This window comes from Camelus bactrianus, chromosome 21 (assembly GCF_048773025.1).
Source record: "Camelus bactrianus isolate YW-2024 breed Bactrian camel chromosome 21, ASM4877302v1, whole genome shotgun sequence".
Taxonomy (NCBI): domain Eukaryota; kingdom Metazoa; phylum Chordata; class Mammalia; order Artiodactyla; family Camelidae; genus Camelus; species Camelus bactrianus.
The window spans coordinates 31,180,050-31,207,375 of NC_133559.1; the positions used below are offsets into that span (position 1 = coordinate 31,180,050).

At 58.7% G+C, this 27,326-nt stretch overlaps 1 protein-coding gene and 1 long non-coding RNA gene across 2 annotated transcripts in view; both read left to right on the forward strand.

Moving 5' to 3' along the window:
* LOC141574331 (tensin-3-like) overlaps positions 1–27,326 on the forward strand; it is an 89,475-nt gene that overhangs the window by 41,563 nt on the left and 20,586 nt on the right. The window contains 5 exon segments of the mRNA XM_074349092.1: positions 2–1,213; positions 12,541–12,710; positions 13,520–13,646; positions 13,737–13,813; positions 15,339–15,345. Of these exon segments, the coding sequence (XP_074205193.1) occupies positions 2–1,213; positions 12,541–12,710; positions 13,520–13,646; positions 13,737–13,813; positions 15,339–15,345 (1,593 nt within the window).
* Positions 20,433–26,370, forward strand: LOC141574403 (uncharacterized). Its single transcript, XR_012501483.1, has 3 exons — positions 20,433–23,315; positions 24,238–24,426; positions 24,595–26,370. It is a non-coding gene; the product is annotated as an uncharacterized LOC141574403 (long non-coding RNA).

Consider the following 27,326-nt stretch of genomic DNA (forward strand, 5'->3'; position numbering starts at 1 on the left):
CAGCTTTACGCCAAGGTGAGAAAAAAGAGCAGCTCGGACCCCGGCTTCCCTGGTGGGCCCCCGGCTGTCCCCGCCACCAGCAGCCCGGACCACAGCGACCACACCCTGTCCATCAGCAGTGACTCCGGCCACTCCATGGCCTCAGGGAGGACCGACAGGACCGAGGAGCACCCAGGCCCAGGACCCAAGAGGGGCCTGAGCCCCGAGGAGAAGGCCGAGCTGGACCAGCTGCTCAGCGGCTTTGGCCTGGAGGACCCCGGAAGCCCTCTGCAGGACATGAGCGATGGCCACAGCAAGTGCGGTGGGACCCACCACATGGTGCCGGCCCAGGTGCACGTGAACGGGGACGCTGCCCCCAAGGACTGGGAGATGGACATTCTGGATGATGAGATACCCGGCCACGACCTGTGCAGCGTGGAGAGCACGGGGACGCTGTCCTCCTCAGAGGGCCACGCATCCGCCCACTTGGGACCCTTCGCCTGCCACCAGAGCAGCCAGAACTCGCTCCTGTCAGACGGGTTTGGCAGCAACACCGGCGAGGACCAGCACGGAGCCCCTGCCCCCGACCTGGGCCTGGGCGGGGACCCCCTGTATGAGCGCGAGTGGGCCTTCGGGGGCCGCAAGCCCAGGCCGCCGCAGCCCGTGCTCAGGAAGCCCCACACGCCTGCCCTGACGCAGGCCTATGGGCAGAGCGGCTACTCCACGCAGACCTGGGTGCGCCAGCAGCAGATGGTGGACGCCCACCAGTATGGCTTCGCCCCCGACGGGGAGGCCAGGCTCGGCGGCCGCAGCCCGGCGCAGACCCAGCCCAGGGTCCCGGTCACCCCGACCCAGGGGGCCAGCAGTCGAGTGGCCATCCAGAGGGGCGTGGGCCCCGGGCCACATCCCAACGACACGCAGAGACCCCCTCCCGGCAGAGCGGCCTTCAAGCCCAGGGCTCCGGACGTTAGTGTTGTGAACGGCGCCGTCCCAGAGCTGAGCGCAGACCCCTCCCCGGGCTCCCCAACCCTGTACATTGACCAGTCCATCGAGCAGCTGAACAGGCTGATCTTGGAGCTGGACCCCACCTTTGAGCCCATCCCCACCCACATGAGCGTGCCGGGCAGCCCGGCCAATGGCCCCGTGCCCCCAGATGGCGTGGGAGGTGGACTGCGGGCCAGCAGCCACCTGCAGGACATTGGGGGAGGCCCTGGCAGGGGCCCCTTGAGACAAGGTGAGCTGGCATTTCACGGGATGTGTGCTGGTCAGCGTCTGGGTTTGCAGGATGCCTGGCTCCTTACTGCGTCTGGAGCATGGGCTTGTTGGGGCAGGGGAAGAACTGCCCCAACTGGGTGTGGGAGATTCTCTGAGCCAGGACTGGGGAGGCTGTTCCTGGGGCAGCAGCCTACAAGCCAGAGGAAGAGGGTCTCGGGAGCGTTGACCGAGGGGCAGGTCCAGAGAGTCGGGGCTGAGAGGTGCAGCGGAAATCCAGGCCACAGAGCAGTGGGGGCTGTGCTCCATGGTGGCCGGGGCTGGCAGGCTGTCACCCCTGGGACGTGGCAGTGCGGCAGCAGTGCCAGGCCTTCCTGTCCTGCTGGGAGGCCTGGAAAGGCCAGGGTGGCTGTGGTGGACAAGGTGACCTGGGTTCGTGGCTGCATGGACGTGGGGGCAGGCACTGGGGTCTGAGACAGGCTCTTCAAGGTGGGAGACACAGGCCATGGGGCCCAGGAGAGGTGGCCAGGGTGGCCTGGAGGAGAGGGCACTGGAACAGAGTGGGGGCATCTGGCTCTAGGAATGGTGTGAAGTCACAGGGGAAGGTGTGTCTAGAGGCTTCCACACAGAGGAGAATGGGGCCGGGTCGGGTGTCCAGGCGTGGGTGCCCTGAGGCCTGGGGAGGTGGAGGGAGAGGGGCTGTGAGGACCCAGAGGCCACCTCAGGGCTGGATGTGGGGCGCCCGGTGAGGCCAGGCCCTCCCTCCAGTGTCAGTGTGCCCGTATATCCCCACCTGGGGCATCACTGGTTCCTTGGTGGCCCTGCCTCTAAATCTGAGGACAGGAAGGGTGAGGAAGGAAGGGCCCCACGGCTGCCTCCTGCTCCCAAGTCTGCCTGCATGCCGGCCGAAATCCGAGCTGGGATCACCGATGGGGATGGACTGCGCTGCCTTGTCCTCAGGCCCTTTGTCCTCTGAGGCCCCTCGGTGCAGGGACCTCCCATCTCACAGTGGAGCCTCCGGAGGTGTCAGTTAGTGGCCTGCCCAAGGTCACATGGGTCATTGGCAGAGAACAGGAATAGGCCCCTGTGGCTGCACCCAGGGACCCTGCCCGCTTGGCAGTCCAACGGGGAGGATTTCAGACCCTCCCGGGTCCAGGTGGCTGGGGGAACCTCAGCTCTGCAGACCTGGGTCCTGTTTAGGGTCCCCTGTGTGACTTGAGTAAAGAACTTCTGTTCACTTCGTCTGTTAAAAGAAACCCTGTCCCGTGCCCGGGTGATGGGCGGGCCAGGGAGCGCGGGTCTGCACGCAGCATCCTGCACCTGCATCAGGAGTGACATCCCGGGCCCCCGAGCACCTGAGACCCTGGGTGTTGGTGCGCAGAGCTGGGCGAAGCTGGAGGGGTCCCCGGGAGGAGCTGACCACAGCCGTGATGGCAGCAGCTGAATACGGCTGGGCCCGGGTGGGAGGGTTTGCCTTGTGGACTCGCTCGGTCAAGTACGTTCAGGAGATTCTGAGTTTAAAACACGCTTCAGTGGGAATAAAACTGTCTCAGCTCACTGAACCTACTTAAAAGAAAGCACTTGGGAAAGTTAAAACCAGAAATCTTATTTTTCCTTCGATTGAAACCTCCTTTGAGACCTGGAGGAGGTCGGAAGCATGCGAGTATATTGGGGGAAAGAAGTCCAAGGCTCCGGTTACTGTCTGATGGCCTCTCTCTCCCGTGATGGGTGTCAGTCCTCATGACGACCATAAAGCAGAGAGCCCGGGGTTTGAGGAAGTCCCTCATCTCCTCCCCTTCCAGGTTCTCATCTCCCCCCGTTCCAGGTCCCTCATCTCCTCCCCTTCCAGGTTCTCATCTCCCCCCGTTCCAGGTCCCTCATCTCCTCCCCTTCTAGGTTCTCATCTCCTCCCCTTCTAGGTCCTCATCTCCTCTTCTAGGTCCTCATCTCCCCTTCCAGGTCCTCATCTCCCCTTCCAGGTCCTCATCTCCTCCCCTTCCACGTCCTCATCTCCCCTTCCAGGTCCTTATCTCCTCCCCTTTTAGGTCCCTCATCTCCTCCCTTTCCATGTCCTCATCTCCTCCCTTTCCACATCCTCATCTCCTTCCTTCCCACGTCCTCATCTCCCCTTCCAGGTCCTCATCTCCTCCCCTTCCATGTCCTCATCTCCCCTTCCAGGTCCTTATCTCCTCCCCTTTTAGGTCCCTCATCTCCTCCCTTTCCATATCCTCATCTCCTCCCTTTCCACATCCTCATCTCCTTCCTTCCCACGTCCTCATCTCCCCTTCCAGGTTCCTCATCTCCCCCCTTCCAAGTCCCTCATCTCCTCCCCTTCCACATCCTCATCTCCCCTTCCAGGTCTTCATCTCCCCTTCCAGGTCCTCATCTCCTCCCCTTCCAGGTCCTCATCTCCTCCCCTTCCACGTCCTCATCTCCTCCCTTCCCATGTCCTCATCTCCCCTTCCAGGTCCTCATCTCCCCTTCCAGGTCCTCATCTCCTCCCCTTCCAGGTCCTCATCTCCCCTTCCAGGTCCCCATCTCCTCCTCTTTCCAGGTGGCCATGCTTCAGTGACTTGATAAACTCACTACTGGAATTACTGGAATTTTTATTTTGATTTTTAGATCTTCTCCAGTTCCTTTTATCATAAAAATAATTCAGTGTCATTTTTGAAATGAAAGGACTTGAATACATCAACAAATCCGTAACACTCAGCATGTTTGGTTATTAATTATGCAGATCCAATTGGAGTGTTTCTTAATCCATTTCTTGCCTGGTAGGAATCTCGGGCATGCGTTGGGTTTTTTCCCCTGTGCTTTTAGAGCTCTGGTGGTGTCTGGGGAGTAGAGGTGAGCAAATTGGATGCTCATCCTCAGAGACCTTCCTGAAGTTTGGAAGTGAGCTTCTGGTAGGAGCACGAGGGTGGCTCACGGCTCAGGGACTGGCCTCCCACCCCAGAGCCGGTGTTCCACCCACAGTGAGCTCCTGTGTGAGGGCAGTGCCAAGCTGGGAGGTGCAGTGCATTGGGACTCACACGGCATCTGATGCAGCTTGTGGACAGTGCGGGGGGCTCTCAGAACAGCCTGCACGCTGACTTCTGGTTCTCCTTCTGGGACATCTTTTCTTGATAGAGATCCTGCCAAGAATGCACACATCTGTAGCTCTCAGCTATTAGAACTGAGGGGGCAGGAGACCGTCCTTCCCTCCCTGGCAGGTACAGAGAGATTTTTGTTTGATTTTTAAAATTTTTAAATTGAAAAAAATTTTTAAGTATAGTCCAATTACAATGCTGTGTTAATTTCTGGTGTACAGAATAGTGATTCATTTATACAGATAAATATTCCTTTTCATGTTCTACTATTATAGGTCATTACAAGGTATAGAGTGTAGTTCTCTGTGCCATACAGCAGGACCTCATTGTTTACCCACTTGATTTTAATACTTAAATGTCGGTATTTACATCTCTCAGGTGCAGAAAGCTAGATCAGCCAGGGAGAGGAAAAAAGTCATTGATGCAAGGGAAGTCATAAAACTGTAGAGCTGCCCTGCTGACCCTGAGGCGTGGAACATTGCAGAAGGCTTGGGGGTGCTGGAAACCTGTGCTTTGAAGGCACTCCAGCCCCAGCAGGTTTCCTTCCCCCAGATCGGGGAGCCAGGGCTGTGCAGCTGAGCCGGTCCACACATGGCTCTCAGTCCAATCTTACTGAGTTGGAGGGCGCAGCGAGTCTGAAAGGCCCCATGACACGCCGAGGACGGTGGCTGTCACCCCCACAGGTGTCGTTCCATGTCTGTGTGCCTGAGGCTCAGCCCTCTTGGGATGGGATAGTGTCTGATCAGAGCCACCTCCAGTCTTGCTTACAGATGGGAAATAGGCTGGAAAGTTCCAAGACGCTGGCTCTTCTGCATGAGACCCTCCCTGGCCTGCCTGGCATCTTGACCCCAGGTGCTGACTGCCACACGTGTCTTCATTCTGGCTGTAGACAAGGGGTCGTCACAGAGACCCCAGTGTCATGAAGTTAGTAAGGATCATACAGGTCATGCCCTGAGGTGATGATGATGGTGGTGATGATGGTGGTGATGGTGGTGATGTTGGTGACGGTGGAGATCATGGTGATGATTGTCAAGACGATGATGGTGATGGTGATGATCATGGTGCTGATGGTGATGATGATGGTGGTGCTGATGGTGATGATGATGGTGATGATAGTGGTGATGATGGTGGTGATGATGATGGTGATGATGGTCGTGATGGTGATGATGATGGTGCTGATGGCGATGATGATGGTGATGATGTTGGTGATGATGATGGTGATGATGATGGTAGTGATGGTGGTGATGATGGTGATGGTGATGGTGATGGTGGTGATGAGGATGCTAGTGGTAAATGTGCTGGTAAGCCCTGCTGCTCTGAGCACCTGTACTACTCCAGGCACTACATTGAAGCTTGTTGGCGTCACCCTGGCCTTCACACTCACCATGATGTGTAAACTGAGCTTCTGTGTATCTGACTCTGCATCCCATGGCTGTGTCCTTATTGCACAGTCTCATGTTTTGCCACCAGCCGTATAACCCCTCAAGGGCAGTGCCAGTGACGTATTCATCTTGTTTCCTGGCACGTGCTGATGTTGTGAATAGAGGGTGCAGTGCTGGCAGAAATGCAGAGGACTCTCCCGGGTCCCCTGTGGCTCCACTGGGTTGGCATGGGGACCTCAGCGAGATTCATCATGGGACAGTTCAGGGAGCCAGTCTCCCCACAGGACAAGAGAGAGGCCCTGCAGAGGTGGGGTCTGGTCTCAGAGAGCCTCGGAGGAGCTTGTAAATGGGCTGAGATGTGGGGGCATCTCACGGTGCCCCCATGGCTACCCGGCTCTGGTCTGGGCGCCCTGGGACCTGGTGCCACCCCACACCCCAGGTCTCCCCACTTCTCTGCCGCCCTGCCCACAGGGGTTTCTTCCATCACATCCTCTACGTGGGGGGAGATTTCAACGGATGATACCCAAGAAACAGAAGAAGTCTGTGACAATTAAGGATGGATGGCAGGCAGCCCTCCGTTTCCCGCATACCTAAGGGCAACTTGCCTCCTGTTGTCCAAATACCGTGTTTCTGTTACATCAACCGCCGCCAACAGTCGCAGGGCCCTGGCAGCCCCGCGTTCTGCTTACAGACACTCTGGGACGTCATGGCCAGTGCTGCCTTTGAGGGCTTCTGCAGACACAGGTGTCTTGCCTGTGTCCAAGGACTGATTTATGCTGCAGGCAGTTCAGAGCAGTGACAAGTACCGACTTCAGCCGCTGACAGTGGGAGCCCATCAGTTTAAATTACATAAAGCTACATGTGCCCCGCCACAGGGATCCAGTGTGGAAAGCAAGGATCTTAGCTGTGGATTCCCACCGTGTGGGTCTCCGGGGGCATGTGGTGGGGAGGTGGCGCGCACGAGCCCCAGGTGGTGGGTGGGGCAGAGAGCCAGGGGCACTGGGGAGCAGGAAGCATGGACTTTCCTGGAGGATGGCTGCCCCGGGCTGTGCAGACGCGGGGAGAGCCAAGGTGTGGGGAGTGCACGGGTGTCCCAGGGCTGGGGGGCCAGGTGCCCGGACAGGCCCCTGACCCGGTCAGGAGATGGAACGGCTGCCCTCGGGGTCACCTCCTTTCCCCAGGGATGCAGACTCTGCAGGCATCTCAGAAAGGGCACCTCAGGCCGACCCCACAGCAGCAGGACCCCCGCCTGCCGGGGACCCCAGCCCGATGCCGCAAGACTGCGCCCCCTCTGCAGCTCTGGGGAGCAGCCTCGTGCCTGCCCAGGCATGGGACAGAGGAGCTGGGCTGCACAGAACCAAGGAGGTGCCGTGCGTGGGGCGCTCCTGGCTCCTCTGGGTAGATGCGCCCAAGGATGGGCTGTCCTGTCCATTCAGACAGGAAGTACCAGGTCAGAGAGGGTGGGTGACTCAGGCTCAGACCCGGCTTGGGGCACTTCCTGCATGGCCACCCTGTGTGTGTTCCCAGGCATGTCCGGGAAGAGGGTCCCAGCTCAGGGGCAGAGCCTGAGGTCTGGGGACGTGTGGGGCCAAGAAAGAGGGCTCCGGCCTCACCTCTCCACCCTCAGGCCTGTCCTCCTTGCCATTCCAAGTCCAGGCGACCAGCTGCAGACGGGGCTGCTCCTGGGTCCCGGGGGCGGGCCGGCCCGGTGTCCCCACGCGGCAGCTCTGTGTCCCGCCTGGCAGAGGCCCAACGTTGGCAATGGCAGGCGGTCTCAGGGATAAGAGGGTGGAGGTCACGCCCCCGGTCACCCGGGAGACAGCAAGAGCTCACCCCCTGGAGCCACGGTTCGGTTCTCTTGGTGGGTTTCAGACCGTGAGGGGGCCTGGCCACAGACAGACCTGTCTTGAGATGTCAGGCTCTCAGGCCTCATGCAGCCTGGGTTTGGGCTCATTCATGCCATTTTAAGAGCTGAGCAAGTCCCCAGGGTCAGCCCAGGGTCACGTTCTCTCTGAGATGCCTCCCGACCCGTCTCTTCCCCTTGTGCCCAGGGGTCCCAGCTCCTCCCAGGCACCACTGTCCCCGCCCCCATCAGGAGCTCCTGCAGAGCAGGGGGCCCTGGGAATATGGGGGGGCTGCTCCTGCCAGGCCCACCAGGGACCCAGGATGGGGGAGGTTGCGGGCTGAGGGCCAGCGACCAGGGCCAGGGGGTCGGTTTTGTTCCTGTGAAGGACTCTTCCCTCTGTTCGTGGCCGCAGACGAAACTGGAGTTTCTCCAGCTGAGCTCTCATTGCCTGAGATGAAGTGGTGGGTGGGGTGTGCTTGTGCCGTGAGATCTAAAAAGACACTCCTGCCTGGGGTCAGGACGCCGGGCGCCCCACGTGGCTTCAGACGGATTCTTCAGGACTGTGAGCAGGGGCCGTGAGTCGGGTGCCCGCAGGCACACGGAAGCTCCGTGCTCCGGGTGGGAACATCCTTCATGGTGGGAAGTAGGGTAGCTCTTGTTGGAGCTGCTTTCTGTTTTTCTGCAGAAGCGCCCTTTGAATTTGGGGTGAGTGACTCAGTTCCTTTTGCCCCCAATGACCCTCGCTCCACACACGGGTTTCAGGGCCCCACGAGGTCACATTGACGGGCGTGTTCCCACGTCCCTGGATGCTGGGCTGGCCTGCAGCTCTGGTTCTGAACCCTCCCGGGCCCGCGGTCCTGCTTTTAGAACTTCTGTCTCCTGGCACCGTCTTCACCATCGTGAAACCAAGGTTGTGGCTCCCGTAAGCTGCTCACACACGCAGCCATCAGAGATCTGTGGACCACCCTCACATTCTCACTGCAGAAAAATACATGTGACATAAAATTGACCATTTTCACCATTTTCAAGTGCACAGTATTGTGACATCATGTGCCTTCCATGTTGCGTAGCTGTCCCTACTGTCTGGGTCCAGGACACTTCTGTCATTTCAGGAGGAGTCTGCACCCACTGCAGTCGGCCCCACTCCACACTTCCCCAGATCCCACCACCCCCGGTCTGCCTTCTGTCTCCGTGGATCAGCCTCTTCGGGGTGTTCCGTGTCAATGCAGGCATAACTAACATTTGTCGGGCTCATCCCTGCTGTGCTCAGGGCTGAGTGGCGTTCCTCTGCATGGCTGCACTGCGCTGTGCTCCGTCCGTGGGTGGGGACCTCCAGTGTTTGTGAGCAGGGCCGTGTGAACGTTCGTGCACAAGTGTTCATTCCATCACCACTTCTCAGTTCCCTGGGGCACACACATGGGAGTGGGGCTGCTGGGCCACATGGCAATTCCTTCTTTCCTTTTTCTTTAACAGTTCTTTTCTGCTGGGGATTGAACCAGGACCCCGTGCCTGCTAAGCTCACGCTCTACCCCTGAGCTATAACCCCCTCCCCCGGTGGCTCTTTCATTGACGTGCTGAGGAGATGCTTCCTCAGGTGCTGGCAAGCCCTCTTTGGAGACCCCGGGCGTCCGGTGTCGGGGGCGTGTTTCTGGAAGCTCTGTCTCGGCGTGGTGGACACGAGCTGGTCCGCACGGACGTGACCCCCGATGCATGATGGGCCTTCACAGGCGAGACGTGGAATTTGCCTCATCCCGGGGTGGGTGGTGGTGAGCCCCCTGGGTCAGGACAGGGAAGAGATGATGGGAAGATGGCCCGGGATCTGAAGTCCTGTGCTGTTCCTCCTCACCGCCATCAGCCGTGCGTGCCTGGGGCTGCACCTTCCTGGCTCACCTTCTGTGGAAGGAGGCCCCACAAGTGGACAGTCCTTGTGACCGTCCTGAGGTGTGTGGTGGAAACATCATGCTTCCTCAAGTGTTTGAGGAGGCGGCCGGTGAGATCCAGGGCTCTGGGGCGGGGGCGGAGTGGGCAGGTAATGACAGAAAAGGAAGAGACTCAAAGAAGCAGAAAGGAGTGGAAAGTAGGTGCAGGCCTCTGCCGCTGGCGCCCTGAGGGCAGCAGTCCCATGGGGTCTGTGCCGTGAGTCACAGGCACGCCTGCGCAGGACACGGTCTCCTGCACTCCTCGCAGTGCAAGGGTGCGCCTCCTAGCTTTCTGGACATGATCATTTCCATTAAAAAACGTCTTTAGAGGAGAGGCTCCCTCCTGCTCAGCTCTTCTGCGTTTCCCGGTGTGGAGGACTTCCAGTCCCACAGTCCTCAAGGCAGCTGCCCTCCCTGGGCCTCTGGGCACAGATCTGCGGAGCCTGCTGGCCTGGTTCCCACGTCCCCTGAGGCCCTGGGGTCGGATGGGGACTAACTGACAGATGTCCCCGCTCCCTGGGAACACGCCCTGTGGGGGAGTCCGTCTGCATTTCCGCATCAGGGAGAGCAGAGCCGCTTGAATCAGTCTGGAAGCGTGTTTGGGCGTCTCCTTGTCGCTCTGCCCTTCTCCCATTGACACTCGCTCTGCAGAGGAAGCACGTTTATCCAAATGGGGAGCCTGGAGCTAACTCAGGGGCAGGCCATCTGTGTGCATCCCTGGTGTTGGCCTTTGCTCCCAGGAATGCGAGGGAGTTTCCAGAACCCGTGGGCAGGCCCCCGTGTGAAGATGCTGCCCCTGGCAGCCACCCAGATGGAGGCGAAGGTCATGCGTCCGCCCGCTCGGCACTGCCACCTGGGAGTGTGTCAGTCGCAGGAGCTTTGCACATGCCTGCGGGCTTCCCCCAGGAGGTTGGGGTGAATTGGCCTGGATCCTGCTTGGCGTCAGAATGATTTTAAACGCTCCCCCATGCGTGACTCTATGCTGGAGACTGGCCCTGGTCCTCCTGCTGGTTTGTGTGTTTGGAAACGCTGGGGAATTTTACGAAGACGCCAGCCTCCTGGCCTCACTCCACAGGCTGTGACTTCACAGGGCAGGGTCGGCCCGAGGGTCCAGACCATGAATGTGATTCCCGTGCACAGCCAGGTGGCCTGAGTGTCGCCTGGAGCCTGTCTGTGTTCGTCTGTGTCCTGGCCACCTGGAGCCTGGCCGCTGCCCGGGGACGGGGCACTTCTGCCTGCTGGGGGCAGTTCCAAAGCTGGGAGGACTCAGACGTCGTTACCCAAAGTTCACAAGAGGTGAAGGACATGAGAGGTGGAGGGGGCGTCCACGGCCGCGCTGGCATGTGTGCAGAAGAAGGGGTCCCCGATCTCAGCCAGGGGTCCCCGCTAATCCATGGTCCACATAGATCATTCCTTTTTGGTTGTATTTTTGTGTTTGTTACATTCTTTATTGAAGTGCGGTCAGTGCACAACGCCGTGTCAGTTTCTGGCACGCGGCACGGTGATGCAGCCACACATGTGCTTAATCACTGACGTGCCTACAGCACCACCTGGCTGTGGAGGTGTGTCCTGCCTCCCAGGGGATGTTTCTGGGGCCTGGAGGAAGCCCAGGAGCGGGGCCACCCACAGATCCACACCAGCTGCAGGGACGGATGGCTCCTGAGACTACCTGCTCGGCTCTGCGTGTTTCCTCGTGGGCCCTGGTCCCACCCGGATGTGTTTTCACAGCAGTGCCTTTGAGTGCATCCTTGAGGCTGGTCTCATACACAGGACCGCACGCTGGAGGGGGCCTCGGTTCCTGAAGCCCTCTGGCTCAAAGGTCAGGGCTGAGGTCACATCACGTGGAGGTCAGGGTGCAGGTTGTCCTCCGCAGGCCAGCAGCAGACCCCTGGGGAGCACCCACACCCTGCTCCCAGTGCGCTGGCATGGCCGCAGCAGGCCACGTCTGCAGGACACCGTTTCTGCCCTGCCTGTCGGACAGAGGCCATCTCCTGGTCCCCCCGTCCCTTCTGGGAAGGCCTCTGCATTTCTCAGCTCTGATGGGCTGCAGGAGGCAGGTCAAGGGCTGCCCCGCTGCACACCATTTCAGAGCAGCGCATTTGGGTGTCTCCCTGGGTGACGTGCTTTGCGTGCTGTGACCCGACAGCCTTGGGGGGCATCAGTCGTCCCCTCCTGGGGTGGCCAGGCTCACAGGGTCCTCCTGCCCATCACTGACTGACAGCCACGGGCGTTTCCACCCCGATCCACCTTCCAAAAGCGCTGGGCCCCCACCATGCACCTGTCCTGCCCTGGGAATGGCGTCTGGGCCCTGCCTGTGTCGGGGTGGGGGCCAGCCTCCCTCCGGGGCCCCGCACCCCCCTCCCACACCCTCTCTGTAAAAACAAGAAGGGGTAAAATGTTTCTAAAAGACGCAGTACAACATGTAAAGAAGGCGACCGACCATGTAGGCAGGTGGAAATGTGTACACATTGGTGACCCAAGAAAAAGACGTCTGTGTCTGGTCAAAGTGGCTGTTCCCTCTGTGGTGGTCCTGAAGCGGCACGCAGGCCCTCTGGCCTCAGAGGTGCCTGCAGGTGCTGCAGGAGGGGGCGCTGAGCTCAGGCAGGGGTCTCAGACTGTGAGTCCCCATGCCTGCGGCCGCCGGGGCCTTTCCAAGCTCGACCACCACGGAGAGTCCTTCTTGCTGACTCTGGGGGTTGGGAAGTGGGCTCGGTCCAGGGCCCCGGGTTCCCCCACCCCGTGCTTCCTGAGCCCCCACTGGGTGCCCGGCCGGCTCTCCATTCTGGGGAGCCCGCTGGACACAGGTCCTGGTGGAACCGGCGGTGGGAGAGACTGACAGTGGGTGGTAACCGGTCATGCCGGGGGAGAGCGGCCGGAGCCCTGGGGTTCCCTGTCAATGAAATGTCCAAACAGGCAAACCCGTCAAGACGGAAAGTGGGTTAGTGGTTGCTGGGGCCGCGGGAGGGGGCGGGTGAGGAAGGTGCTCTGGAACCAGAAAAAGAAAAAATAATGAATCGAGTGTCTCTGAGAGGTTTAAAGTCGGTCGCAGTTACGGGCTGGCGGTCTGCCCCGCGCGGAACGCGCCTCCAGCCCACTTGTTTCCCTCCCTGCAGGTGACGAGCCCCCGAGAGGAAGGTTCCAGAAGCTGAGCGTTGGGCAGTATGACAATAACACCGGGGGGCCCCCAGCCTTCTCCAAGTCCAAGTGCGGCTGGGGGAAGCCCACCAGTGTGGAACAGGCCCCAAGCCTGGTGTTCTTTCTCTCTCCAGCCAGCGCCAAGGAGGTAGCCACAGCACGCCCGGGGCCTGGCCCGAGGCAGGGTGTGGGTGCAGAGCATGGGTGCGCGGTCGCTGTCCCGAGCGGGCCCTGGGTGTGTGCCTCGCTCCGGTCATCGGACCTCTGTGTTCTGACCCGTGGGAGGGATGAGGGCCCGGAACTCCGTGGGCGGACAGCAGCCACCAGCCGCAAACAGACTTCCTCCAGGTCCCCGCAGGGGGGCCCAAGTCCCCACCCAAGGCCTCTCGGGGTCCCCAGGAGGGGGGCAGGGAGAACGTGTGGGTCAGTGTGGACATGGGACGCCCGCCCCACCCCCTGGGGAGAACATCAGAGCATCTTCCGGGAGGCATGGTTCAGGCTTTTAACCAGAATCGAAGTAAGACGGGTCGGCAAGCCCCCAGACCAGGAACCCTTTCATGTCAGGTTTCATGTGCTGTCCAGGCGGGAGTGCTGGGGCCCAGAGCAGACGGGGAGGAGAACGTCACCGTTAATGTTAATCCAGGCACCGAGCCAGGGCCCATAGAGGAAACGGGTCCAGGCAGCCTCTTCCCTGAGCTGTGGGTTCAGTGCGCCGTGTGCGTACCTGCCTGGGGACACACTGCGGGTGAAGGTCACTCACCTACTTCGTTCCCCGGGCGCTCACCCCTGCACAGACTCCCCACCAGCTCCACTCACCACGTGGCTGTCACCGGCTGGACCACCCAACGCTCCCCCACCTTTATGGCCACAGCACTTCCTGGGTTTCCACCCCTGCCTCCTGGGCCCACGCTCAGACCAGGGCTGGCTCACCTGACCCCCACCCCATGCCACTTCCAGACGGCGATCCCCGTGTACCCCCAGGACCTGGACGGGGTCGACAGCAGGGTCTTCTCGCCCACTGGCAGTGGCAGTGAGACCCTGCCCCTCACGCCTGTGTTCCCCATGTCTCCAGAGACGCCGTACGGTAAGGAGGGAGCAGAGCTGGCCGCCTGCACGATGGCCCCTCAGAGAGGACTCGGGGATGGACGGCGCCTCACTCTGCTTTATTCTGCAGTGACGACCCCCCGTTACCCTCCATTCAGCCCCCCAGGGCCCCTGATGGGTGGCAGCAGCCTGTACAGAGGAGCTCAGGTTAAGACCCCGCTCTCTTCTGCCCTGGGCGTCCTCTCATGCAGGAGCACCGCCACGTGCCTGGGTCGCACCGCAGCAGCCTGGACAGCAAGGGCAGCACTGGCCATGGGGTGGAGGGGTGCAGGGGTGAGCTGGGGTCTGCTGGGGCGTTGGACCTCTGCCGCCTCCGGGGCCCTGTCCTGGCTCCTACGTCCTGGGTGTGGTCCCCATCCTGGGTCCCCCAGCACAGGGGTGGGTCTGCTCCCTCCTGGGCACCTAACACACCCCTGCGCCCACCCCACGGAGGGAGCGTGGATGCGTGCTGGTTGGGCTACTCAGCTCCGCCTCCCGGGTAGATGCCACTTGCCTGGAGAGTCCATAGTCAGGCAGTGGAGGGGCTGCGGCTCAAGCCGTGTTCCCATTTAAAAATTGCTCTCCTCAGTCATCGTGGGTTCTCCATGTCGCTGCTTTCTGCCCCGGAAAGCAGGGAGGGGGTCCCTCAGGTGCACCTCTGGGAAGGTGGGAGGCTGACTGTGTGTTTAATCCCACTTCTTGTCCTGGGGACGATGGCCGCTCCACTGCCCCTCCCTCCTGAGGAACCCAGATCCCAGGTCGTTTAACAGAAGGGCCGTCTGTCCTGCAGAGTTTCCCGTGTGGCCCAGTGTGCACATGCAGAGACCAGCTCCTTAGCAAGCATGAGTGCGTGGAGGGTGTGGAGAAGCGTGTGCTGTGTTGGCGCCTCTAACGTCGAATGCAAGGACGGCGGACAGGTGCCCATGCTGCCGTGTGTAGCCTCGTGCGTGTTCTTCTGTTTCAATAACTCAGACGCAAAGGGATGGCGTCTCTGTCTCCACACAGCCCCGTCCCCTGTCCCCCACGATGGGCAGCTCACTGGAACCCAGTTAGTGGGTTTGGGCCAAGTCAGTGGGTGCCATGGCGCCACAACCGGGTCCACTGGAGACACGCTGGTCTGGCTGCCGTGTGCAGAGCAGTGCCAGGCGGGTGGAGTGCTCGGGCCACAGTGGTTTCTGGAAAGAGGGGAGGACGGGGCTTCACTTGGGGGAGATGCGGGTGGTTCGAGCAGCTGACCTGACTCGGGGCTCCGTGGCTGTTCCCAGTTTGCCTGGTTCTGATGTTACGGTCTCAGCTGGGCTCTGACTTCTGACTAGTGTGTCTTCCCACATCGGACTGAACCGGGTGCTGGCTTGGCGTAATCCAGACGTGTCGGGTTGTCCCCCAGCCAGCCAGCCGATGAGGTCAGGGAGAAACAGAGCCGGACGCTAGTCAGCGGTGCGGGGAGAGGTTTACTTGGGGCTGGGGTTGTGGGGGCATCGGGCAGGGCACGGCCAGGTCCCAGGGTTGGGCGGAGCCCCGGGGATGCCCCCCATCATGTGAGGGTCCCTGGCTCCATGCAGGAAAGAATTCAAGAGCAGTGGAGTGAAGGTAGATTTATTCAGGGGGACGCAGCCCACAGACAGAATGCAGGCTGTCTGGAGAGGCCAGAGGTGGCCCCGGAGCACGGGGTCATCCAGGAAACTGAGATGAGCCCCGAGGTGCCCCCATAACTTCATATGCTAACAGGCAGGACGGTTATTCCAGCTCCTTGGGGAAGGGGTGGGGTTCCCAGAGATTGGCCCCCCCGTGGTTGCTGCCCCCCACCCCTGCCGCGTGTCACGGTCTCACGTCACCACCGGTGTGGCTGCGGTGTGCAGTGGGTCAGGAGGGGCGCCCAGCCCTGCCTGTCAGGGTGGAGGGGTGGCAGGCTGTCCCCGACGGCCCTCCTGTTCTCAGGGGCACTGGGAGGGTGGGCTGGCGGGGACGAGCCTGCAGGAGGCAGAGGCCTGCATGGGGTTTCCGTCTCTCCCCCCCTTTAACTTCCAAACTGTCCTCCGTCTGCTCCTCACTCACCCTTACGTTCTCAGCATCCAGCGTCCAAGAGGTTCTAGGTGAAAGTCTGTGTTGTTTTTAAGGCGTGAGCACCTGTGAGTGAGTGGGAGGGAGACGCTGTTCCTTTGGGGAGCCCGGCGCATGGTGGCTGCGGACATGGGCGGGAGGGTCGGCGTTGCTGATGGGACACTGTGTCTGCACTGGGTGGTGACTGCACAAGGGGTGAGTGGGCGCCCGCCTCCCTCTGACCCAGGTCCTGGATACTTCCTGGGGGCAGCACGGTTTTAGGGACGAGTTTTCTGAATGTGACCTTTCATGGGAGTTGCTTCCACCTGGAGCACACCTGTGCCATCAGCCGAGTCCCCGCTGCTCCCACCCCGCCAAGCAGAGGGGACAAGGAGGAAGGGCAGGCCAGTCTGCAAGCGTCCACACCAGAGCTGCCCTGGTCACAGAGAGGCTGGACACAGCACAGAGGTGGCATCTCAGAAAGCGGGCCCGGCTGTCCCCTCTGCCCACCCCATGGGCTGCCCCGCCTGCACCAGGGGAAGGACCCACCCTGGGGAGCGCTGTCCATCTCAGCCCTTCCTGGGCCTGGCTGCCCTGCCAGACGGCCGCCTTCCTCTCTGTTCGGGGAGCCGTGGGCCACGGGAAAAGCCCATCTGTCCGCCGGCTGGGCCTGCCCTGGGCTGTGGCCGGGCATTTCCTGCAGACCCTGCAGGCCATAAACAACCCAGAGGAAGTGCCCTGCGTGGCCCTCAGGGTGGAGGGTCCTTGGGGCCTTCCTGGCCTCGAACTTGGGGAGGTGGGCCAGGCATCCATCCTGTGAGAGATGAGTGCCTGTGAGCTTCCACTGGCTTGATGAGTGGGTCAGAGGGTCACGGCAGGGCTGGGCAGGGGTGACTCTGCACGGCGTGGCTAGAAGGTGTCCTGGAAGCCTGCCACGTGCACCGTGCCCAGTGCCTCCGTGCAGCCCTGGAGGCGGGGCGAGTGCTGGCCCCCCGGACTCCCAGGAGGGTCATGGGTCCCTCTTCCAGGGAGGACTTCAGGGAGTGTGGTGTCCGCACTAGGATTTGGCGGACAAGTGGGACTGTGCCTGGCCCGTGAGGCAGGAGAGGCGAGGGGTGAGCACCCACTCTGTGCTGCACTAGGTGGATGTAGACCTCATGGTACACTGCCTACCACCCTGGGCTTCGATATCAGAGGCCACACCCAGGACAAGTCCCTTCTGCTCTGCTGAACGGACTTCTTATGGTCAGATCTGAGGCCATGAGGGACGGAGCATGGACTTACCTGACTGAGGGGGGACAGTGTCCCAAGTGTAGGGTCATTTGAAATGGGCTTTGACGAGTATATAGGAGCTCACCAGATTGCTTAGGTTCAGGGATGGGGGAGGTCTTCCATGTAGAGTGAAGAACTTGAGCAGAGCAGAAGAAAGGGATCTAGTGTGTTTGAGCTAAGCCACCGGCCAGGTGAAGCTGGCTGATTGGTTGGAAAAGAGAGTCAGCCAGCAGGAGGGTATGGGAGCCACTGCTGTGGGAGGAAGCCCTGTGGGGTTTGAGGAAAGCGCTCACCCCCGGCTGCCCTGGGCAGGGGATGGAGTGAAGGCCTGGGGCTGGTGCCTGGGCGATGAGAGGCGGTGCCCTGGTCCCAGGGAAGGGGACAGGGCAGGAGGCTTCGCTGTGAGCCTGGGATCCCAGGGAAGCGCATCTGCCTCTGTCAAGGTGCAGGTCCTGGATGGGGGCCTTGGGGGGCTCGTTCGGGTTGGCTGTCTCCCTGGGGTCCCAGCCCCAAGGACACTCACGCTAGCCGCTCGGGTGGCACTGGCCATGGGCTGGAGCCCAGTGGTGCAGGGTTCAGCCGGGAGCCTGGAGAGATGAAAGGGAGGGAAAAGGAAAAGGGGGCAGAAATGGAGAGGAAGCAAACCAGGCAGGGAGCGGGTGGGGCTGGCCGTGCCATCGGAGGGAGGCACTCGCTGGGCAGGCCGCCGGACAGCCAGATTCTTTCCTCGGAGGAGCTCTCCTGCCGCCCTCTGAATGGGCCTCCTCGGAGGTGGCCGCCCCGCGACCCGCCCCGACTCCCCCAGGACACCGGAACCAGAGTCGCCCGGCCCCGGCGGGTGGGGGCCGCCTCTGGGGACAGCCCTCCTGCGGTCGCCTCCCGCTGCCCGGTCTCCCGGCCTATCCTAGGACCGCCCGGTGCCCGCGGCGCCCAGGTACACACCGGTCCCCTCCCAGCAGCCTCTGGCCATGTCTCTGCGAGGCTGAGAACTGACCTCCCAGAGGTGGGGGAGGGGCGGAGGGGAGCGGGAGGGGCTGGGATGCGGGCACAGGGCCCGATGGGGGACCCGGCTGCGGAGGGTCCCGCTCTTCCCAGTGTCCCCGGGTCCCACAGCTGTGGGACAGGACGCCCGGCCCTGCAGTCCGGAGGCACCTCCTTCCAGAAGAAAGCTCTGCTTTGTCTCAGCAGCCAGGGCTCCCGGGGCAGAGGGAAGCCTGCTTACAGATGTGCGGTCTGGAGCCGGCTGCTTCCCTGCTCAGATCACTCCTCCGCCTGCCCGGTTCCTCCCCGGCCCGGAGGGGTCGCCGGCTGCCCCGGGAGGACGCAGGGCCCAGGTGCTCCTGCACCTTCCTGGGAGAGCAGTGCTTCACTCGGCGCCGAAAGCCGGCCTGGGGGTCAAAGTGGGGGCTTCTGAATGAGCCTCGCCTTGCCTGCTGGAGGGATTCAGAGCCCAAGACTTTAAAGCAGAATACACAGTCAGCGAGGTAACCTGCCCGGTTGTCACCAGGGCTCCCGGAGGCTCACCTCTGCAATCTCCAGGTGAGCCTGGCGGCTTGTGGCCCAGGCTGCCGCGGCGGGCGGGTAGGCACGGGCCTGGCCAGAGTGATGCGGCCTGTGTGCGTGTCTCAGCTGGAAGGATGGGGTGGGGCGATTCCTGGGGAGGGGACAGTCACACTCAGTGCAGCAAGCCTGGGCTGGTGCTCCCGCTGCCCGCTTGCCTCTCCAGCCTGAACGTCCTGCGAGCAGTGCCTTCCAGATGTGGGAGACTTAACTTATCCGTGGCTGAAGGGAAGATAATGTCTCTCCAGACATCTCCCGTCACTTTAATGCCATCTGTATGCATGGCAGTAATTTTCCACATGCTTCAGGTGGGTGTTGACATATTAGAAACTGTCCGGGTGGGACAGAAATCTTTTTCCAGCTCCAGAGGTGAATTTAAGAGCATTTTGGCCCCTGTACATCCAGGGAGAGAGCGGTCTCTCTCTGCTGCTGACGGTGGCTGGCGGGAGCCCGGGAGCCTCGGTCCCAGGGCTGCAGGCTACCCCAGAGGCCCCGGGCCCCATCCACGTGCGGGAAGCTGGCTGGCAGGCCCCTCCGAGGCAGGCGTTCCTCTGTTTTTGGAGCAAAGAGGCAGTTCCTTTAGGACAGGGCTGTTTTACTGCGTTGATTCTGCTGACTTTGAGATTTCCCTGATGGAGGGGCAAGGGTGTCTTGTTGGAAAACACAGCTTTCAGGCATAGAGATGAGCTGACCGCCTTTGAGCAAGCTGCATTCTTTCTAAATGAAGTGTAGCTAATTTACAAACTAGTGTTAGTGTCCGGTGTATAGCACAGAGATCCATTTATATATATATTCTCATATTCTTTTTCATTACAGGCCATGACAGGGTATTGAATATAGTTCTCTGTGCTGTTCACCTTACGTATAGTAAGTTGTTTGAACAACTTTGTTTTTTCCTTCTTAATTCTTAACACCTTTGCAGTGGTGTGGTTCCTGTCTGCAAACCACACATTTCAGATGCTCAGGCTGATGGATTTGGTGGAGGCGTCCGCACCCAGGAAACCACCACCACAGTCATGACAGCCAGCATTTCCATCCATCCCCAAGAGCTGCAATTCCCCGAGCAAGTTTCTTGAGCTCCCCTTTCAGCACTGCTCTCCTCGTCTGTAGGAGGGGGCGACCCTTTTCTGTACAGCAGTAGGCGCTCCGCAAAAGCCGCTGTCTCTCCAATTTCTGTTACTGTCCTCGCTGTAAAGGAAGTTGGTATATGTGACGTTGCCCAGATTTAAAAACGTCTGAGACACTCATGATTTCAGAGCTGCAGACACTCCGATCGGCGCCTGGGGACGGGGGGGGCGCGGCTCTGAGAGCAGGAGGAAAGTGAAACCGGGTGGAGTTTGGGTGTGATGGTCAGTGTGCATTCTAGGCAAGCAGTGCGCGCACTGAGGACCGTTAATCGACAGTCATTCTGCTGCCGCCCACTTGCCCCCTTCAGCTTCCCCTCCCTGTATTTGAAGAAAACGGTCAAATGACATCCAAAGGCACGAAGCGCTCAGCTGAGTCAGAATCCCCACGTGGGGGTGAGGGGGGTGTGGCCAAAGGGTGTTAAGGTCAGTCAGGGGTTGGCCCTGGCCCTGGGGTCCCACCTGCTTTGCAGACGGCCCACCTAAGCGTCGGCACCGCAGGTCTGATCTTGGGATTCAAAGGTAACCTAGTGCAGTTCATGGAGGCGCTGTGTGTCCAAAAGCCCCTCCCCCAGACCCCACTCTCCCGTGTCCTGCTTCAGGCTGGTCACTGCCTTGTCCCATCCTGAGGGGGCCGGGAACCAGTTCACCTTCCAGCTCTGCTGCTGAATACCAGGCACCTCTGGTATCTGATGTGCAGGTCGCCTCAGGCAGGGCAGGGGCTGGATTGGCTACATGAAGGCCAGGTGGGCCTCACAGACGCGGTGGGAGGGGGCGGAGGGGTGGGAGGACTGGGATGACGGTGTGACGGCTCTGGGACGCACTGGGCAGCCAGCTCTCCTGGGTGCCCGGGCACACAGAGACACGCTCCTAGAATGCCGGGGGTCCCAGGCAGCCCTGTGAAGGTGAGCGCACGCTCTGGTCCTGGAAGGTGTGGGTCTCGGGGTCCCTCCTGGGTGTCTGTAGGTGTCTGTACCCCGCCATCCCGTCCCTCTGCTCCCGAGGTCCTGCCACCTGTGGGTTTAGGTTGTACCCTGGACTTCTCTGGTGTGCGCGCCCGAGCTCTGGTTGCCCCCTTGTTTTCAGGCAGCGCACCTGCCTGGCGGTGGTCCTGAGCCATGTGGGTGTTTGGATGTTCAGACGCACCTTCCAGCCGGCCGTGACCCTGGGGCAGTGGGGTGGTGGGTGCAGGGCTGGCCCTCGGACTTGCAGCCCTGCACTCGGTCTGGAGGCTCAGTGGGGGGCGCCAGCTCTCCCTGCACCCTGAGGACCCCGCCCCACTGGGCAGCCAGGGCCACTGCTCCTGTGACGGGGTTGGGGGTGCTGGTGACATGAAGGGTCCACTTTCCGCTCGGTGTGGTATGGTGGGCTAGGCTGTGGGTCCCCTGGGTGTTGGGTCAGAACAGGGCAGGTATTGCCGAGGTTTGCTGCTGTTACAACACTGTTTTTGTTTCTGTTTTGGGTCTTTGGTTAGCCGCAGGCTTTCCCTGGAGCTGTTTCTGTCTGACAGTCCGGGATCCTGGGAGGCAGTCAGGGCACCTCTCCAGCCTGCATCCTTCCTTCTGTCTGTCAGCATCCCCATGCCCGTGGCCGTGTGGTGCCCGGGGCTGTGGCTGGACATGGTGGGACCCGGGAGGAGCGGGCTGCTCTGTTGTGGCCAGAACCCAGTTCCCAGGCCTGATACTCGTTTTTTAAAGATCAGTTGGTGGGGGGGTTGTAGCTCAGTGGTAGAGTGCGCTTAGCACACGCGAGGCCCTGGGGTTAGGGTTTCATGGGGATGGTGCTCCTGTTTTGCAAGAGAGTCCCGGAGAGCAGTGGGCGGAGGGCTGCCCCACATGTGAGCCGTCTTCACACCCATGACTGCTCACAAGAAGCGTGTTGTGTCTGGTTTGGCTCAGCTTTTTCTAAAGAGGAAAGCATACGAGGGCCCCAGAGGGTGGTCCTGCCTCAGGCTCGGAGACACGAGGGCCCCTTCCCCGGCCCCCGTTCTGCAGCCCCGTTTGCAGGCTTTGGGGGGCCTGCAGCCCCGAGGCCATTCCTCCTTACAGCCCGCAGGAGAGCAGGGGTGTGTTTTCCTGAGCCCGGTTTGCGGTGTGCTCATTCCTTGCCAGTTGCCAAGTGCCCTCCATCATCAGTGGAGAAGCTGGCTTCTCTCCGGGCATCTTGCAGAGCAGACACTGCTTGGGCAAGACTCACTGTGAAGAGAAAGCTGTTCCCACATTAGGATTCCCTGCACAGCACCCGTGGAACGGGGCCCAGTGTGTTTTCTTCCCAGTGTGTTTGGATCGAAACCTCTGAACAGAAACGGGACGTCGTCAGAAGACGAGAAGGAACAAGGTCCCAATTGCATTGGGTGGTTTTGCCTGCATTCTCGGGTTCTTGTGTGTTACTGAGTGAAAGGAAGGTGGTGGTGGAGTGTTTTTTGGAGGGATAACTCCAGTTTGGATACGGGGACTTCACAGAAGAGTCCCCGGCTGTGGGCAGCGCAGGGCGCCCGACGTCTGCGCTGCTGGCGCCTTGTCTGGCTCTGTCGGGGGTGATGAGGGCGTGGACGCTGCGACAGGAGGGAGCGGGTTCATCCTTGGGAGGGCCCCCCGCTGGCCTTCACCCACAGGGCACGTCCGTGTGATGTGACTGTTTGACATAAGGATTCACAGAGGAGAATTTTCACTCAAAGCCAAGGAAGTGTGTGTTTATCCATTGGGGACCATTGATCATTTCCTTCTTACTCCTTTAGTAATTGAAGTGCAGTCAGTTACAGTGTGTCAATGTCTGGTGCACAGCACACCGTCCCAGTCATGCATAGACACACATGTATTCGTTTTCATATGCTTTTTCATTATAGGTTATTACAAGGTATTGTCTATAGTTCTCTGTGCTGTGCAGAAGGCATTTGGTTTTTTTTAAATCTATTTTTATAAATAGTGGCTAACGTTTGCAAATCTCAAACTCCCAAATTTATCCCTTCCCACCCCCTTTTCCCTGGTAGCCATAAGTTTGTTACTATGTCTGCCAGTCTGTTTCTATTTTGTAGCTGAGTTCACAGTGTCCTTTTATTCTCTTTTTTTAGATTCCACATGTGGTATTTTTCTTTCTCTTTCTGGCTTCCTTCACTTGGAATGATGATCTCCAGGTCCATCCGTGTTGCTGCAAATGGCATGTTTCATTCTTTTCTATGGCTGAGTAGTATTCCATTGTGTAAACACACCACACCTTCCTTATCCAGTCACCTGTCGATGTGATCATTTCCTTCTGTGAGGTCTTTGATTTTCATCAAAAAACAGCTGTGGCATCACTTTTTCAGTCTTTAGGGAGTTTTCTCTGCTAAATTGTCTTTATATCTGGCTGCCTGTGCCTCATTCCCCTGCTTGAAAGAAGGTTGGTGAAATGGTCTGTTGTTTGTAGACAAACGAGAGGATTATAAGCTTCCCTTTAAAAAAAGATCACTGCTATCAAACTTCTTGTACGCTCTTGCTTTTAAAATAATACTTTAAATTTGGAGTTTGGCAGCTGGAAGAGGACTGTTTTACCTACGAGATGTTTTGTGGGAAACTCGTGGTAACCAGAAGGCAAAAATCAAGAGCTCAGACATGAAACACAGACTGAGCGATTCCCCGTGGACAGAAACCTCTGATTTACAAAGGGAGATGGAAGGAGAAGGAAACAGTGGGGAGGTGAGCTTGGAGCCAAACCCACCCACCAATGCGTCAACTCTGCTGATGGGATTCTGAGGGTGAAGCAGCTGGGGTCCCAGAGAGGGGCACCATGCTCCCTGGTCCACGACCGGAACCTGGAGGTCTGGGCTCTCCTTCCAGCAGCCCCGAGGTTCACACCTGGAACTAGAGAGAAAGGAGGAGACCAGAGAGGTGTTACCGCTTCATTTCGCAGAACTCTCTCAAGTGGTGAAGACAAGAGCTTCCCAGTTTGCTGCCTCACCCCAGAGTGTGACCAGGAGGAAGGGGTGGAGGGATGGAGACAGGGGGTGGAGCATAGATGTGGGAGGCAGATGGACAGCAGTCGATGAGAGATAGATGGAGAAGATGGATGGATTATAGGTCGGAAGACGGATGGATTATAGGTCAGTAGACGGATGGATAGACAGTCAGACAGACAGACAGATCGGTAGATGGTTGGATAGACAGATAGAGAGACAGAGAGACAGACAGACAGACAGATGCAGGTGGTCTCACTCACTTCTAAAAGTTTACCGTGAATTTGTCTGTTTATTATGGGCCAGAGGTGGAAGCTGACTTTCCAGGCAGTTAAATAACAAAACTAAAGTTTCTTCACCTGGATGGGCAAGTACAGTCTTGACCTCAGCTAAATTTATTTTCTTTTTCGCTAAGTCATAGAAAAGATTGAATGGCAATTTGTAATTATTGAGAGTAATTTAATGCACAAGTGAATACTTTTTATGTTTTTAAGATTTTTTTAAATGTAACTAGGAAGACAAGGAAATGTTTTTGTTTTGTTTTTTGTTTTTTTGTAATGTCACGTGCCTGACTTTTGTTAAAGGTGGTGGGTTCTGCGTCTCAGAGAAGAGCTGCGTGTGGGTGAAGGGTGATGTTTGGCCCCCTCTGTCATTTTTTCTGTCAGGCCACTCCCTCCAGCCAGCACCGGGCTGTGGAGGACCTGGAGTCGGGGCCCCGCCTGCGAGCAGCGCTAGTCCCCTTTCTTCCTGGGAACTGACGTGTGATGTAAACTGTGGCGAGCAGACAGCACACACGTCAGCCAGCTTCCCATGGAGCCTCGGTCAGCGTTCGGACCCCTGCCCGGCCTGACTGGGTAAAGGAAGTGCAGGGAGGGGGCTGGACATCCCCGAGCCCAGCGGGAGAGGCCCGCTCCCTCCTTCCACCCACGGTGCCCCAGTACCCCGTCTGCTGGGAACCAGGAAGGGGGATGAGGCGGATTTCCAAACTGAAGGTGTCATCGTCTGTCTCTGGGCATCACCAGGGAAGGCACAACGTGAGAACATGGTGAGGAGGAGCCAGGAGATGCCGGGACTGAGAAGAGGCCCAGAGCAGGTTGGCCCAGAGCTGTGACGGCCGTTAACGGAGGAGGTGATCCCAGGAGCAGGGGCTGCGCTTGCCCTCCGGACCGTGACCTCTCCATGTGGCCCAGCAAATGCTCTCACATCCCTGAAGCAGGTGCACCAGACTCGATGGATAAACGTTCTTCTGATGCCACAGTTCTGTGCTGTTTCTTGTCGCGGGACCCTGGGGGCTGATCAGCTCCTCTCCTCCACCGCCTCGGGCCAGCCCCCGACCCATATTTGCACATCGCGCCCTGAACTTTCCCCTTTCACCTCTTGGCCTCTGTGGACTCACTCACTGATTCACAGAACCATTGACCCAAAGCCCCCGCCAGCTGCCAGCTCCTGTTCTGTGAGCACAGAGCCCGGGAAGCTGCCCATCGCACCCCTACCTGCACAGCTTTTGCTCTGTCAGAATCCCGCCAACCTTCCAGGCTTCTAGCAGTTACCACTTCCTCCAGAAAGCCTTCCAGCTCCCCAGACAGAAGCAGTTCCCCCCGCAGGCCTTTCTGAAGCTCATGGGCCCCTCAGTGTGATGCTAATGCCAGTCTCCCCATGTGGACAAAACGCTCACCTGGCAGGCAGGGGCCTGGTTTCCCACAGCACCCAGCATGGTGCTGGCAGGTAACCACTCGGCAGACACACCTGAGGGGGAAGGTGGACCCAGGCAGATGTGAGGGAGGAGTGCAGGGGCCCTCTGTGACACCAAGCATCCGGTTTCCTATCCCAGCTTTGATCAGCAGGGCTGAAGGGTGGGCTCTGAAGACCATCTGGTTGGCTAATTAATTCAGCACACATTTGTTTTAGAATATATATATATGTGTGTGTGTATTGACCGGGGGTGTCACCCTGGCTTGCGCTCCACCCCCCGCACGAGCCGAATGGCTGTGTCTGCTCTGGGGACTCATGGGTGAGTCTGGGCAGCAGGCGGGCACCGAGCGCAGCCTGGGGTGCCCATGGAGCATTTGCAGGGGGATGCGGGAGGCAGTGCCCGACCCCAGGGCTCACAGAGTGGGTTGTACAAATGAAACACCAGCCCCGGGCTTTCCCATGATGAAAAGTTGACTAAATATTAAAAAAAAAAAATCATGCTGCGTTGGGCTCCCCTCCTTGAAGTGTCTGTCTTTGGTTTCCCTAAGTTTTACGACTAAGTGAATATGCGTACTTTCCTGTTCATTGATCCTGCTTAGAAGCTGTAAGTTGGTTTTAAACCTGAGGCTTGATATCTTCGGTCTGTTTTGGGAAATTCTCTGGGAAAATCTTTTCCAGTCTGCTTCTGCCTCATTACGTTTCTCCCCCCTCTTCTTGGACTCCAGTTACGCACATGTCAGCAACTTTCACCACGTCCCCTGGGGTTTTCTGCTCTTTTCCGTGTTTCCATCTTTTCCCTCTCACTGCTTCAGGCTGGAGATTCACATCTGACTTACTTCCCAGCTCACTCATCATTCCTCCTCGTCTGATCTGCCCACGGAACCACCGACCCTGTGCTCACTGGCGTTAATTTTGTTTTGAAGTTCTGGGGTTTCCACTGGATTGTTCTTAATGGACTTCAGTCCTCTGGTGAAATTCTCCTATCTGTTCTTACATTTTCAGCTCAGGTGTGTTAGAGGCTGTGTCTTTTAACTCCCATGTTTATACTGGTTGTGGGCATTTTTTATCTTCTTTTTTTGTGTCTTTTTATTTCTTTGTTTTGTTATGTGGCATGCCTGATCAGGTTTTCTATTAAATATTTGAAATATCAAATGCCTAAAAATGATAGATAGATGATTTGATGGGTGGATGGATGGAAGGATGGATGGATGGATGGATGAATGGATGGTTATATGGATGGATGGATGGATGGATGGATGGATGGATGGATAGATGGATGGATGGATGGATGGATGGATGGATGGATGGATAGATGGATGGGTGGATGGATGGATGGATGGGTGGATGGATGGTTAGATGGATGGATGGAAGGATGGATGGATGGCTGGATGGATGGTTAGATGGATGGATGGATGGATGAATGGATGGAAGGATGGATGGATGGGTGGATGGTTAGATGGATGGATGGATGGATGGATGGATGGATGGATGGATGGATGGGTAGATGGATGGGTGGATGGATGGATGGATGGGTGGATGGTTAGATGGATGGATGGATGGATGAATGGATGGATGGATGAATGGATGGTTAGATGGGTGGATGGATGGATGGATAGGTGGATGGATGGTTAGATGGATGGATGAATGGATGAATGGATGGTTAGATGGGTGGATGGATGGATGGATAGGTGGATGGATGGTTAGATGGATGGGTGGGTGGATGAATGGATGGATGGATGGATGGATGGATGGTTGGATGGATGGGTAGATGGATGGGTGGATGGATGGATGGATGGGTGGATGGATGGTTGGGTGGGTGGATGGATGGTTGGATGGTTAGATGGATGGATGGATGGATGGTTAGATGGATGGATGGTTAGACGGATGGATGGATGGATGAATGGATGGTTGGATGGGTGGATGGATGGATGGATGGTTAGATGGATGGGTGGGTGGATGGATGGATGGATGGCAGACAGACAGACAGCGGCAGGCTCTGGATGGTGGTGTATTCCCCAGAGGACAGGACCATCTCTTGGGCAGACTGTTTAGCCCTAGGCAG